This window comes from Erinaceus europaeus, chromosome 14 (assembly GCF_950295315.1).
Source record: "Erinaceus europaeus chromosome 14, mEriEur2.1, whole genome shotgun sequence".
In the NCBI taxonomy this organism is placed as follows: Eukaryota; Metazoa; Chordata; class Mammalia; order Eulipotyphla; family Erinaceidae; genus Erinaceus; species Erinaceus europaeus.
Genome location: NC_080175.1, coordinates 13455399 through 13471120, shown reverse-complemented (window position 1 = coordinate 13471120; position 15722 = coordinate 13455399). Strand labels below are relative to the sequence as shown.

Below are 15722 nucleotides of genomic sequence, written 5' to 3'. Positions count from 1 at the left end.
CCGTTGGTTTCTACTGGGAGAAGGTGGAACTACAGGAGCAGAAACACACCTTCTGACAGCTGAGACGCAGGGCATCTGGGCTGTACTGGTTCCCCTCAGAAGCTCCTTCCAAAGGCAGCCCACTCACCTCCTGGATCACCTGGAGGGAAAGGAGGATGGTGAGCAGAGGCCCAGGCCTGAGGCCTATCTGTCCCCCAGACAGACGGACATGGAGCCCATCAGGAAACACTGGGTGTAAGTGACAGAGAATTAGAAAAACCAAAGATTTCCAAGGCAGAGAGATGCACCCCCACTTCTGGCCCACGTGTGGCCACAGAACCTGGCTGGGCTTGGGGGCTGGTTCCTTCACCCTGTTCTCCTGCAGACACATATATATTTAGGGTTGACCAAGAGAAGAAGGGGGTTCTATAGCAGAGCCCAAAGATGGTGACAGCAGCCAACCCCCAGCTTTGAGAGCGCTTGTCCTCACCATCATCCTGGTTTTGGCAGATGCCCTCGTCCCCAGCCTTTGGGGCCCCTGGGGCTTGCTGTGGGACGCCTGCATGCTGTGTTGGTCCATCACTGCCTCTTGGGACTGGCCTGTCATAGTCCACCCTCCACCCACCTTTTCAGCCACCTCCATGGCTGGGATGGGGGCGCTTAGGCCAGAAGTAGTTCTGGCCACTCCAAGCAAGCACCCCCGTTCTGAACCAGGGTGGATACAACCACACTGCAGACACAAACACTGTTTCACAGTTCTAGTGAAATGTCTCCCCTAACCCCCACCGGTGGGGGGTTCAAACCTGGGTCCTTTCAATTGGTACACCACCACCCAGCCCCCCTTCTTATCTTTGATGCCAGCAGCAAGTACAGGGGGACCAGAGGCCTTTGGAAGAGGGTGTAAGCTGGGGGGAGGGGGGGGTTGGGGGAAGGCTGGGGAATGGAGGAAGGGTCTGAGTAGCCAGAAGAATAGAGCTGGGAGCAGGAGCAGCTTGTGTGTGACCACAAGTCCATGTGTGCCAGCAAGTAGCTAGTAGCAGCTAGCAAGTGTGGAGACAGAGGACTTAGATGACAGTGTGGAGCTAGAAGTCAAGCCCGGGGCTAGGAGATAGCTTACCTGGTAAAGTACGTACTTTACCATGTGCAAGGCTCTGAGACAGACCCCTTAGTAACATGGAAACATCTGCACAGCACCAGGGAAACCTTAGTGAATAGCAGAACAGTGCTATGTTCTCTCTCTGTGTTTCTATCAGAAAGTAAAATGACACACACACAAAAAAGTCCATCGGGATGAAATTATGCAGATGTGCAGTCCTGGTGCCAATCATTACTTTAGGAATTATTACGATAAGCCAAGCCAGCATCCCAGAGCCCCCGAGCTAGTCAGCTCTGCAGCCCATTTCTTAAAGTCCTAGCTCTCTCTGGGCTCAGAGTCCTCTTTGGCGCCAGCTGAGTTATATAGAGTGCTCAGTATATACCAAATATAGCACTAAGCAACATTTATGCATAGACTAGCTGGCCTGAGATCACTCAGGTTAAAAGGGGTGAAAGGCAGGATTTGAACCCAGATTCCATGCTCTTAGAAGGTCAGGCTTGGGGACTAGCTTTCTGCTTTCTAACTAGAACTCCTTACGGAGACTATGGGGCCTTGCCGCACACCCTCTCTTTGAGGTGGTGAGCCTCAGCTGTCTGGGAGGTTCAGGCCAGCTGTGAGGGGCTCACCAGGAGGTCACTCTCTCTCCAGAACACATGGCCTCTAGAGGAGGGACAGCAGGCTTTCACTAGCCTCCCAGGGGTCCTGTTGGAAGAGGGAGGGAGACTGCAAACAGACCTCTCCTTGACGTATCAAGTTCATGTTTAACTGGGGGGCTTTGTCACCACTGAGGCTGCGTCATAGGGCCAGGCACGTGAAGCTGAGCAGAGCACACAGGACGCTGTCAGATAGTGCTGGGCTTTGGAAGCCAGTGCAGCCAGCTCCATCAGATGATGTCGACAGTCACATCTTCCCAGAGACTGTACCTGGACTCCTGTGACACGGAGACCATCATGCTGGCCCCAGTGTGGTCCAGAGAGTCAGGCATGCCTGAGGCAGCAAGTGCTGTAGTTGTTATTAATTTATTTTGTGACTGATTTTTTTTTTTTGCCTCTAGGGTAATTGCTGGGGCTCAGTGCCTGCACCATGAATCCACTGCTTCTGGAGGCCATTTTCCCCCCTTTTGTTGCCCTTGTTGTGGTTATTATTGTTATTGTTGGATAGGACAGAGAGAAATAGAGAGAGAGGGGGAGAGAAAGATAGACACCTGCAGACCTGCTTCACCGCCTGTGAAGTGACTCCCCTGCAGGTGGGAAGCCAGAGGCTGGAACCCGGATCCTTACACCAGTCCTTGCGCTTTGCACTACGTGCGCTTAAACCGCTGTGCTACTGCCAGACTCCCTGTGACTGATTTTTTATAGAGAGGCTGTTGGTGCCCCAAGAAAGGACACAGGGTGGATGAACTTCAGTGAGAGCTCAATTCCAAGCCACTGACAATACAGAGAGCTACAACCCACTACCCTGGCTGCTCGTTGGGTTGGGGGCAAGCTCAACAGCAGAGCACAGGACTCATCTGCATGAGGCCCCAGGTTCGATCCCTGGCACATTTATGCCAGAATTTCGCTCCCAGACTCATGAAAATAAATATCTAGTACCACTATTTTGTTGGGCTTTATAATTAATACGAGGGAGGGAGAGAGAATAGCAGACTATTGTGCCTGATGCTGGAGGATGGAACTCAGGACCTCATGATTTCAAGTCCAGTGCTTTATCCACAGTGCCAGCTTCCTGGTTGCTACCACTATTTTTAAAATGCAGATCTTAAATAAAAATGGAAGTACCTTATGATCCAGCAGTACCACTCAGGTATTTATCCAGTGGATACTCAAAACACTAATTAGAAGGGACATATGCATCCCCATGTTCATAGCTGCACTATTCACAACAGCCAAAAAGTGGAAGCAGCCTAAATGCCCAGCAACCGATGACTGGCTACAGAAGTTACAGAATGTAGACGCTATGGAAAAACAGATGACATTATATCCTTGGGGACAAAGTGGATACAAATGGAGGTGACTGTGCTTAGCAACATAAGGAGCTGAAAGACAACTACCAGGGTGTATTACACCAAAGCAAAGGACTCTGGGGGAGGAGGGTGGAGAGGCTAGGAAGAAAACCTTGGGGGCCTATTATATAATGAAATTGTATGCATATGTCAGTGATTACACTGTAAAGTATTAACGCCCTCAGTTAAAAAGAAAAGGTACCCCCCCAAAAAAAGGGCAACTATCAGATAGTTTCACTCATATGTGGAATCTAGAAAACTGATTCACATGAACTTGGAAAAAAAAAAGTAGGCAAATTGTTCAAAGACTTTGGGAGAACTATGCTGGTTATCTTTGGGAAGTGGGAGAGTGGAGAGAGAGAACACTGGTGGTGGATGTGGTGAACTATACATTGTAATCTTAGGATCTTATACTACTAATAACAAAAGTTTATTAGGAATAATTAAATGCAGATCCAAGAATGTAGTCTGGATCTTGCAATGTGTGATACTGCTGGGTGGTCTCCCAGCCCAACTTTCTATTACTTCTCTCTTAAAAAAAAAAAAAAAAGATTTTTTTTTTTTTTGATGGAGGAAAGACATCACAGCATTGCACCATGAAGTCACCAGTATTATGCTTGGTGTCTCTATGGAGTGCTGGTATTTGAACCCAGGGCCTTGGCAATATGTATGATCTATCAAGTGAGCTATTTCCTGGCCCCAAGATAAAAATAAATGTTTATATAAGTTAACATTCTTTTCATTGCCAGGAGAATTATAGCTGGGACTCAGGGACAGCAGTAGGGATCCACCACGCTATGGGGCCACTTCTTTTTATTTGATGGGACAGAGAAAGTGAGAGGGAAGAAAGAGGAGGGAGGAACAAAGACCTGCTTCACTGCTTATGAAGCATTTCCCCCTGCAGGTAGGGAGTGGCTTCGAACATGGTAACATGTGCTCTTAACCCAGTGCACCACAGCTTGGCTCTATATAAGTTAATTTTTTCTTTTGCCTCCAGGGTTATTGCTGGGGCTCAGTGCCTGCACCATGAATCCACTGCTCCTGGAGGCCTTTTTTTTTTACCCCTTGCTGTTGTAGCTTTGTTGTGGTTATTACTGTTGATGTTGATGTCATTCATTGTTGGCTAGGACAGAGAGAAATGGAGAGAGGAGGGGAAAACAGGGGAAGAGAAAGATAGACACCTGCAGACCTGCTTCACCGCCTGTGAAGCGACTCCCCTGCAGGTGGGGGTCAGGGGCTCGAACCGGGATCCTTACGCCAGTTCCTACGCTCCGTGCCACGTGTGCTTAACCTGACCCTCTATATGTTAGTTTTTTAAAACACAGTGGCTCCCACTTTGAACACAGCCCTGGGAACTGCAGGAGCCCCCGCATGCAGACTCGTCCCTCTCCTCACCGCCCACCCTGCCCAGGCCACTCACCCGGAGCCACTGCTCAGCCTGGTCCCTGCTCTGCAGGCCCAGCACGATCACATCAGCATTCGTGGGCGTGATCTTGAGCTTGTGCTCCTTCTTCCGCACCTGCTTCTCCTTGTGAATGACGCTGCTGCCCAGCAAGTTCACGTCCAGCTGAGGGCTGTGGTCCTTGGAGGATTTGTAACACTGGAGGGAGGGAGAGAGAGAGAGATGGCATCCATAGTGCTTGGTCAGGTTCTGTAGAGACGGTGACTGTGGGCTTGGTGGGACCCTCTCAGAGCTAGACTCTGCCCAGCTAAACCCAGAGCAGGGCACACCAGGGCCCAGCCAGAAATGGAACCTCCAGTTTGCACAGGTCTCGTTCTCCACATCAGAGCAAGCACTGCCCCACCTTCCAGAGGCCACTAACCAGGAGCCTGGTGTCCTTGATGACGCAGAGCTGCTTGGCCCACTGTCCCAGCCACTTCTTGCGCCACAGGAAGGCACAGATTCGGGCATCACGCATCAGCTCGATGCTGGCCTCGGGTGAGGGCCACTGGTAGGGTGCAGACTTGCCCTTGATACTCTCCTCTTCATCGTAGGACTCATACGAGCTGCTCACGGCCTCTCCGTCCTCTGCAAGAAAGACCTGCGCTGGTCATGTCCCGGTCCTACTGGGCAGGTAGGCCCCTCCGTGGGTTCGTTTGCTCCAGGGGTAGCAGGCAGCAGGCAGGGTAGCCAGGGCCACAAGGCCTCAACTGTCCTGTCTCCTCGTGTCCTGGAAATGATGCCAAAGCCACCATCCACAGACCCAAACAGACCTTCCAGCCTCCTCTCCCCCCAAATCCTTTGGGGAAGCTTCAAGATGCTGCCTCTCTGGCCTCAGACAGAGCAAAACCAGGTGTGGCTCCCTGTCCCAGCTCAAATGCTGTGAGCTCAGATGCCACACAAGCCTCTGACAGAACAGCCCGGGCCAATGCTCTGAACTTGAGACTCCCTGTCTCCTCAGCAAAAGGATGGAGCCACGGGGTGAGGTTCTTTCTGAGGGAGGTGGGTGTCTTGTCTGGGCTCCTGGGCTCCTGGCATCTTTCCATCACATGCTGGAAAGGCCACAAGGCCTCAACTGTCCTGCCTCCTCGTGCCCTGGAACTGATGCCAAAGAATAATGGGTTGAACTCTCCAGCATGAGGTCCTGAGTTTGAGTCCCAGTAGTGCAGGTACCAGAATGATGTCTGACTCTCTCTCTCTCCCTCCCCAAGTCTGTCTCTCTCATTACCAAATAAGATCCTTTTCAAAAGAGGGGGCTGGGCAGTGGTGCACCTAGTTAAGCACACATATTATCATGCATAAGGACCTGCTCTCCACCTGCTAGGGGGGAGGGGCACTTTGAGAGCAAAGAAGCAGGTCCACAGGTGTCTTTCCCCCTCCCCTGTCAATTTCTCTCTGACCCAGCCAATAAAATAAAAATAAAGGAAGAAATGGTCACCAGGATCTGTAGTGCTGGCACTGAGTCCCAGCAATAACCTTGGAGGCAAAAAAGAAAGAGAAGAGGACGTGGCAGGGGCCAGGCGGCAGTGCAGCAGGTTACGCACGCGCACCACAGCGTGAGGATCCCGGTTCGAGCCCCCGGCTCCCCACCTGCAGGGGAGTCGCTTCACAGGCGGTGAAGCAGGTCTGCAGGTGTCTATCTTTCTCTCCCCCTCTCTGTCTTCCCCTCCTCTCTCCATTTCTCTCTGTCCTATCCAACGACGACGACATCAATAACAACAATAATAACAACTACAACAACAATAAAAAAACAACGGCAACAAAAGGGAAAATAAATATAAAAAAGTAGTCTTGAAAATATATATATATATATTTTAAATACATCTAGGTAAATAGATGGGTGCTGCAAGGCAATGGAAGAATTCCAAATGGTAGGGTCTGTTTTTAAAGTTTTGTTTTGTTTTCAAACTCTTGCACATCAGGATTGCTGGTGCAGTGAGTAATAAAGGTGTGAGGCTGCAGTTTGTAACAAGGACGGGAGAAGGCTGCAGGGTTTTGTGAGGGGGCTCAACTGGCCAAACCTCCTCTCTCTGCTGCTGGGGTTGCCCTCACATGTTCCATAGAGAGTCCTGGAATGCCAGCCTGTCTGCCTCGTGGGGGTGCATAGACCCTGACTGAGAAGAAATAGCAAACTGCAGGCCCTTGGACTGCTGAGAGCAACCTGGAGGAAACTGAAGGACAGACTGACAGTTTTATTAAACCCTAAGAGAAGTTCTATCATGACCACAGATGTCTGATATTCTTCTGATTGATACCTGGCTCCCAGGGGCTGCAGGGAGAAAAACAGTGAACGGCAGAGTGCTCAGCACCCACCCTCATTTGCGATGTCCCCCAGGTGGACGTCCCTCCCCCATAGTCTGCCTCAAGGCCTTGGGTACAGCCACCACTATATCAAGCTCTGTCCTTCAGCCAGGCCATTGAATACTGCAGGGGGGGTCAGCAGAAGAGGTCAAGTCCTGGAAAGGTGGGTGATTCATGGTAGGCACTCGCATAAGAGTTGGAAGGGTAGGAGGTTAGGTGGTAGCACAGCAGGTTAAGCGCATGTGGTACAAAGCGCAAGGACTGGCGTAAGGATTCCGGTTCGAGTCCCCGACTCCCCACCTGCAGGGGAATCGCTTCACAGGTGATGAAGCAGGTCTACAGGTGTCTGTCTTTCTCTCCCCCTCTCTGTCTTCCCCTCCTGTCTCCATTTCTCTGTCCTATCCGACAACGAGCAACATCAAGAATAACAACACAACAAGGCTACAACAAGGGCAACAAAAGGGGGAAAATGGCTTCCAGGAGCAGTAGATTCATGGTGCAGGCACTGAGCCCCAGCAATAACCCTGGAGGCAAAAAAAAAAAAAAAGGATAATTGGAAGGGTTCTGAGGATCCCCCCTTTGGACAGACACTCACTCTGTCTCTGGGACCTAGCAAGCAGGTATGAAGCTACTGGCATTACAATACTGAAGACAAGCAGTCCCCAAGCTGAGAATGACATGAAGGACACCTTCAGGTGTCTGTCCCCAGAAAGGGTAATCTATCAGATTGACCTGTGTGGTCATCAGAAAGATGAACAAAGGTGAGAGAGGGAGAGAGAGAGAGATGAGGGAGGCAGTACAGAGACACTGAGAGACCCCAGATGTGGTCATCTCCCCACCAGGAGCTCAGGCTTGTTGAGAGGGGCCAACCTGGCCAAGTATGCCAGTTCCCAGACAGGTCACACAACTAGCGGTTGCCACTGAGGTGTAGGTAGAAGTGATGTGTTACATTCAGCTGGTCCTTTTCAGAAGTGGAGAGAGGGCGGGGGAGACAGCATAGTGGCTATGCAAAAAGACTTTCATGCCAGTGGCTTCAAAATCCCAGATTCAATCCAACGGTGCCACCATGAGCCAGAGTTGAGTGGTGCTATGGTAGAATTGAAAAGAAAAAAGCAAAGAAAAGGCGGGGAAAGAAGGAAGAAGAATGAATGAATGAGGAGGAGGAGGGAAGAAAAAGAAAAAATGTGTACATAGAGACGCGCTAGAGAGCTCAGTCGTAGGGCACAGAACTTGCAAGGGCTTCCAGGTCCAGTCCCTGACTCTAGATATACACCAGAGTTGAGTGGTGCTACACACACACACACACACACACACACACACACACACACACACACACACACACACACACACACGGAGACGGGGGGAGAGAGAGAGAGAGAGGAAGGAAGTGGGAGGGGAGGAGAGGAGACAGATTAGGGTTCTCTAGGCTCTCTTTGAAGAGGATTGGGATCTTCTATCTACCAAGGCTATCTGGATATTTACAACCTCATTAGAAGATTCTACAAAATTATCATCTTAAAAATGAGCACTTAGACCTGCTGCGGCACACTAGCAGAGCACGTGTATGATGTGCTGCAGCACACTAGCAGAGCACACATGTGACGTGCTGCGGCACACTAGCAGAGCACGTATGTGACGTGCTGCGGCACACTAGCAGAGCACGTATGTGACGTGCTGCGGCACACTAGCAGAGCACACGTGACGAGCACAAGGACCCTGGCTCAGGCCCCGATGCGGGCGGGCGGGCGCGCGCACGGACACACACACACACACACACACACACACACACACACACACACACACACACCCTCTGCAGGGGGAAAGCTTCACAAGTTGTGCTGCAAGTAACTCCCTCTCCATCTTCCCTTTCCCTCTCAATGTCTGTCTCTTATCTAAAATAAACTGAAATCTTTTTTTTTTAAAGAGCACTTACTGTTGCTGTGAAAAAATCTCTAGTTGCCCTGGCAGGGCCAGACCAGATGATGAGCTGCACTTAGCCAGCGAGTCCGCTGTCCCCCACCTTCTGTCCTAGAAGGTGCCTGAGCTGAAGCTGAAAGTTGTCTGGGTCCTTAAACTATGCCATTCTCCTTTGAGATTCCTAACTGGAAATCCCCAGCTAAACCCTTTTATAAATGAAAAACAGATTTATAGTGACAACCCCCCTCAGGCCAAGATAAAAGCAACATAAAAATCACAGTGAAGAGGACACTAAGAGGCTGGGCTTCCTGCAGATGAAGCATCTGTCCCACACAGCCCCTCACACCCACACCCCCACTCCCACCTACCCTCCACACCCCCCCCCCCCCAGTCTCTGGGAGACAGGCCCCTGCTGGCATGGGCCACACCTCTTAGAGACAGGATGCAAGACTGGCTGGAGGTGTTCCCTTCAGTGACTCACTGTCCTGCCCCCACTTCCAGATGCACCCAGACACAGCACCGCACCCTTCGCTCTGAAATCACAGCCGAACCAGGGACCAGCAAGACTGTACAGGCTCAGTGGGTTCAAGAAAAGTGATGTCTGCCCACAAAGCTAGAAGCACCTCAGAGCAGAAGCGCCTCAGCCCACACAAGCCCTCGGGGCCCTTCCACAGCTCCCAGGAGCAGGGTCCAAGGTTAGGTGTGAGGAGGAAGGAGGACCCCGAGTGGCTTGAGTGAGGATCCCATCCCCAGTGGAGCTGTGAACTTGAGTCTGACCCCTTTATCATCCTTTATCCCCAAGCAAGGAGGGCATCTTCCTTCAGCCCCGTTCAGTCCTACCCTGGGTAGGGTACCGGGGGCTCACCTATTATATTTGTCATTTTTTTTCATGTGACATAGGGAATGAAACCAGAGCTTCTTTAGTTTTTTTAAAAAAATCTTTTTAGTTATTTCTTTATTGACTAGAGACAGAGAAATTGAGGGGGGAGATAGAAAGAGAGAGACAGAGAGACACTTGTAGCCCTTCTCCACCACTCATGAAGGTTACTCCCTGCAGGTGGGGACCAGGGGCTTGAACCTGAGTCCCTGTGCACTGTAATGTGTGCACTTAACCAGGTGAGTCACCTGGCCCTACTTCTTTAGTTTTAGGTTTTTTGTGTTTTTTTTTGCCTCCAGGGTTATTGCTGGGGCTCGGCACCTGCACCATGAATCCACTGCTCCTGGAGGGCATTCCCCCCCTTTTTTTGCTGCCCTTGTTGTTACAGCCCTTATTGTTATCATTATTGTTATTGTTGCCACTGACGTTGTTGGATAAGACAGAAATCGAGAGAGGAGGGAAGATAGAGGGAGAGAAAAATAAGACACCTGCAGACCTGCTTCGCCACTTATGAAGCAACTTCCCTGCAGGTGAGGAGCTGGGAGCTCGAACCAGGATTCTTAAACGGGTCCATGCGCTTTGTGCCATGTGCACTTAACCCACTGTGCTACCACCCGACCCCCACTTCTTTAGTTTTAAGAGAGAGAATGGAAACATGACTGACAGCTCTACCCTCTATGGAATTTCTCCTGTGCTGCTCATGGTGCTGGCATGTGGTACCGGGGCTCACACCCAGGGCTTCATGTACATCAGGGTATGTCTCTACCAGGTGAGCTATCTCTAGTCTCCTTACTTATACAAGTTTCATGCTTTCAAAAAACCTTCCATGTACAATGGAAGAAGACTGGAGTGTAGCTACTGGGCAGAGCAAGGTCACACAATTCTATCCCTTCAGGAACCCATGGGGCGTTCCTGGGTCACAGACTCACTAAACAAAGGCCATCTGCTCAAGCTGAGGAGCACAGGCCCAGCTGGTGTCAGTGGCCTGCCCTGCCCAAAAGTACAGGTGGTTCCCCCAATACCTAAGTTAGGTGTGAGTTAAGTCCCCTGTGAGGGCTGGCTTTCTCATTCAGGGAAGCCCGAGTCTTCCTCGTGGGCTCCAACTTCTTCCCTGGCCCCGTTTCTTCTCTCTCCCCTGCCTCAGCTGCTCCTGACAGACTGGCTTTCTGCTGCTGGAGGAGCCCCCAGCTTCCCTACCCCAGGGCGTCTGCATGTACCATCTGCAAAGTTCTTCCTACAGTTTTCTGCCCCACTTCCTTCAATGTGCTAAGGGCACGTTGTCTGAGAGAACTTGTCTTATTTATTTACTCCGAGGGGCCTGTACCTCATGCATGTGTGATTTTGCCATTTGGGGCCACTGTTTTCAACTAGAGAAAGAAAAATAGAGACATCACAGCACTGGAGCTTCCTCCACTGCCAGAGCATCTTCCATGTGGTGCCCGGATTTGGGTCTGAGTTGCATGCATGGCGATGCAGGCACCCTACCCAGTGAACTCCCTTGCCAGCCCAGACCGACCCTCTGAATAACAGCCCTTCTTACCCTAACACAGCTCTGGCTGCATCCCTTCCCATCCCTCAGTCAACCTGTTGTGCCCCGTGCTGATCTGTCTTTCTCACAGAACCCAAGAACCCTCCCGAGAGCCACTGAGCCCAAGTCCAAGAAGCAAGCCAGCATATGGTGGAAGAATCTGGGAACGCGGCTCAGCCTCAGCACGGCCACGTTTCCAGGGTACAATCAGGCCTGGTCCCCATGAGCCCACACAGCTCTCCTCCAGGTGCAGCTCTGTGCTGAATGGAAAAGTAGACAAGTAGGAACAGTGGAAGCAGCAAACACGACCATCCTGCTCCTTGAGACTCACCCCAAGGCCCTCGGTGAAGGTGGGCAGGGTCTGCCCCAAGCTTAGCTCCCCACCAGTCCCAAGGCCCAGCTCTCCGTGGCCAGTTCCCAATTTGGGCCACACAGTCTGTTAATGGCAGCCCAGGCTACCCCAGCATCTGAGCCGGAAGTGATCAGACAACTTCCCTCCTCAGCCCTGGTCCCCAGGGTGTACCATTCAGGGATGTGTCGTAGGGCTCTGCCTCTTCATAGTAGCCCTCTGGAGACTCGACCTTTGGGATGGAGAACTGCTTTCGCTCTGGAATCTGCGGTATGAACAAATAAAATAAACATCTTCGGATGTCATACACTGACTGGAAACCACTTGGAATTAACGGTCTGCATGGAAGAAGGGGAAAGGTCATACGAGAAAGAAAAAAGAGCTTGGTTGGATTGCAGACATGCCAGGAGGGGGAAGATCATGGAATTCCTTGAGTGCCACTAGCTGCCCTGACCAGGGGGCTTGGTCTGCATCTAGCTAAAGGGCTGTGGAGGCAGGACTTAACTGTAGCCAGCCTCAGCTTTGCTCTTTGCACAGAGGCTCAGATCCCACTCCCCACAAACACATACACATGCATTCACACAAGCATGCTGCAGCCTGTTAACTATACACATGATAAAATGTCGTCACTTCCTCCTACTTCCTTTCAGTCACATTACTATGATGCTATCCTGACTTCCCTGGGCAGGTGACTTCACCAATGTGTCCCAGAATCTCATGTCTCCAGAGCACTACCCCACTAGGGAAAGACAGCAACTGGCTAAGAGTCTGTATTGACTTGCCAATGCTCTGTACCCCCCCCAAAAAAAAACTGGTGCATACTCCCAGATGGGTCAACAGTAGAAGCTAGAGGTATCTGTAATGCCATCCACCAGGACCCGAAGAGTTGATTACCAAGTATCTTGTTTTTATAGCATCAGTGAAAAAGAAGTGAATCCTGAAAACACCAGAGGAAGGCAGACATGGTTTAGCTTATCTGTGAGAGAAGAGGAAAAAAGGCAAGACACTTGGAAGTAGTAATAAGTATGGGAGTAAACTGGAAAGGAGGTGGAGGCAGGACTGTTGAAAAAATGGGGGGTATATAGTAGGAGGCATGGCATAGATAGATAGATAGATAGACAGACAGACAGATAGATATACACAGATATAGAATCATCCCGAATTGATGACCCTGGGAGAACTACTGCAGTTTCCGATGGAGGGGATAGGACATAGAACTCCGGTGGTAGGAGGCTGGAAGGGGTCTAAGGCACAAGAGAGAAAAAGCATGGCTTCCTGTGTCTGGGACAGAAGCCACAGTCCCGGCTCAGCTAGCAGTGAGGACAACAGGCTGACACCCCGCCAGCCCATGGCCTGAGGGCAGCCAGGCATATAAGCAGACATCCACCAGGGTGGCCTGAAGCTCTGGCGTCTGGAACTGGAAGGGGCAAAGGTCACACTGCCACTCCAGGCTGCCATGTTCCCTCCATGCCCTTCCCTCACAGACGGTCACTCTTGCTCCCTAAGAGCCAGGAGATACGGCTGCTCCCCACTCCACCCTGACCCCCCCGACTCTCCTCTGGGAGTCTTGGATTAAGAGTTATGGCCACTTCAGCCAAAGCTGACCAGAAAGGAGACCTAAGGGAGAAGCAGGTATGTGTGTGCCATGTGTCGGGACAGGGTGAAGACAGTTCATGCTACTCACTTCTTCAGATCAGCATTTAAAAGCCCTCTGGGTTGGATGGGGGGCATAGAGAGGAGATAGTAACATCCTGGATAGGGGAGACTTTATGCTGATTCATTCCCGTCATGCTCAGTGAAGAAACCCCATTAGGGAGGGCTTCAATACTAGCTCAGTTTGATTGGAAATCTCCAAGGGCTGGAATTTGTCCACTGGGACAGTCAGCCATGTCTGAAAGGCCTCTCAGGGCCTGTGTTGCTGTGAGGTGGTGAAAGGTCCCTCAGCTGCAGCACCAGGTTTCTCTCAGACCCACATGGCACCATCATGGCAAACAGAATGAAAAAGAAAGTTCCAGTTTGTGGTTCAAAGCAGTTCGGTTGTCTCTATTCTCCTGAGGCCGCCCTCTCGTCAGCAGCAGGACCTGGAACCCAGCAGACAACCACAAACTCCATGGGGATAAAGCATGTAACTGAATGAGAGCGGAGGGGACAAGTCCGCCAGCACATGAGCTGCTAAAGCTGGTGAGAACATGGCTGACACCTCTGCTCTTTGACAAAGATGCTTCGGGGTTGGCAGGTGGCTCCCTTGTAGAGGCCAAGTACAGGTACAGGGCACCGCACGCAAGCACCTGCAGGGGGACACTTCAGGAACGGTAGAACGGTGTTGTGGATGTCTGGATATCTCCTTTCTCTCTCTCTCTCTCTCTCTCTCTCTCTCTCTCTCTCTCGTCATCTGTCTAAAGGAAAGAAAAAGATGGCCACTGGAACTGTAGAGCTGTGCAGGCACTGAGCACTAGTGATAACCCTGGTGGCAAAAAAAAAAAAAAATTAAGAACAAATAAATAACTAAATAAAAATATTACTGGGGGGGCAAGAAACCTGCATTACCAATCCACGGTTCTTGGTGGCCGTTTTTTTTTTTTGCTTTTGCTTTTCTTAACCTTGATTTTGATAGGACAGGTAGAAATTGAGAGGGGGAAGGGGAAATAGGAAGAGAGAAAGATACCTGCAGACCTGCTTCACCTCTTGTGAAGCTTCCCTCCTCATGAAGTTTCCTCTCTGCATGGTGTTCTTATGTTGTAGTGGGGGCTTGAACCTTGGTCCCTGCACACAATGAAGGGAGTTCGAGGCCAGGCGGTGGCGCACTGGGTTAAGCACACATAGTGTGAAGCTCAAGGACCTGTGTAAGGATCCTGGTTGGAGCCCCTGACTGCCCACCCGTGGGGGGGGGGGGGTCACTTCACAAGCTGTGAAGCAGGGTTGCCGGTATCTGTCTTTCTCCCCCTCTGTCTTCCCCTCCTCTCTCAATTTCTCTCTATCCAACAACAACAACAAAATTGAAAAAGTGGCTACCAGGAGCAGTGGATTTGTAGTATAGGTGCCCAGCCCTAGTGATGACGCTCCTTCCTGCAGCGCCACCTTGAGCATCTTGAGGCCAGGGCTCTGAGTCAGTGTCACCGGCAGGCAGGCTTACTTTCGCTCTGTGAACAATATCTGCACGTTGAAGGTGCTCAGGAAAATCCCAGGCCTAGGGGCCAAGTGGTGGCACACCTGCTTACACATTGCCAAGCACAAGGGCCCAGGTTCAAGCCCCCAGGTTTTTTTTTTTTTTTTTTTGCCCCCAGGGTTATTGCTGGGGCTCAGTACGAATCCACTGCTCCTGGAGGCCACTTTTTCCCTTTTGTTGCCCTTGTTTATCGGTGTTGTAGTTACTATTATTGTTGTCATCATTGTTGGATAGGACAGAGAGAAATGGAAAGAGGAAGACAGAGAGGAGGAGAGAAAGACAGACACCTGCAGACCTGCTTCACCGCCTGTGAAGCGACTCCCCTGCAGGTGGGGAGCCGGGGGCTCGAACCGGGATCCTTACGCTGGTCCTTGCGCTTTGCGCCACGTGTGCTTAACCCGCTGCACGACTGCCGAGCCCCTGCAGCCCCAGCTCTTACCTGCAGGGGGGGAAGCTTCACAAGCAGTGAGTGAAGCAGTGCTATGGGTGTTGCTTTTTCTCCTCCCCTCTCTACCTTTCCCTTCCCTCTCAATTTCTCTCCATCTCTATCCAAAATAAATAAGTGCATTTAAGGAACTGCTTTTAAGACATGCAGGCACTGGTCAGTGTCACCAACCTCCATGAAGACCCCAGGAAGCTCATAGAGCCCATGATGGGGAAATTGGGTGGGGGATGAGGTGGACCCACACTTACAATCTTGGGTGGTGGGAGGTCTGGAAGGCTCTTCTGGGGGGCCGCCGTGTGCTGGCCAGGCTCCCCATTGGTCAGTGGGTTCTGTTCCTCAGGTGCTGTGGGCAGCAAACAGGAGAAGGCATCATGAGGGGGTGCCCAGGCTCCCCCCCTGCCCAGCAGGCCCTCATTACCCGGGAATGTCTGGTCATGCCACGGGAGAGCTCTATTTGAGCAGGTGTTAATTACCTAGGCGGGCAGTCCAGCAGCCAAGGTTGTTTTCCCTCCAGGAATAGGGCACGGTGGGGACCCAGCCTGGGGGGCAGGTTCCTGTGCAGGAACTGGTTTGGGGTTGCTGGCAGGCACCCTCTCCTTCATTTGCCCCACGTCAACAAAC

At 51.3% G+C, this 15722-nt stretch overlaps 1 protein-coding gene across 12 annotated transcripts in view; it reads right to left on the bottom strand.

Annotated features, from left to right (window-relative positions):
* The window catches only part of AFAP1L2 (actin filament associated protein 1 like 2), a 123330-nt gene that overhangs the window by 13711 nt on the left and 93897 nt on the right, over window positions 1-15722 (bottom strand). For all 12 annotated transcript variants that reach the window (XM_060171238.1, XM_007519971.3, XM_060171232.1 and 9 more), the window contains 5 exons: window positions 15350-15444; window positions 11665-11755; window positions 4901-5106; window positions 4498-4677; window positions 50-139 (listed from right to left, as the gene is read on the bottom strand). In XM_060171238.1, the coding sequence (XP_060027221.1) occupies window positions 50-139; window positions 4498-4677; window positions 4901-5106; window positions 11665-11755; window positions 15350-15444 (662 nt within the window). The remainder of the gene's footprint in view (window positions 1-49; window positions 140-4497; window positions 4678-4900; window positions 5107-11664; window positions 11756-15349; window positions 15445-15722) is intronic.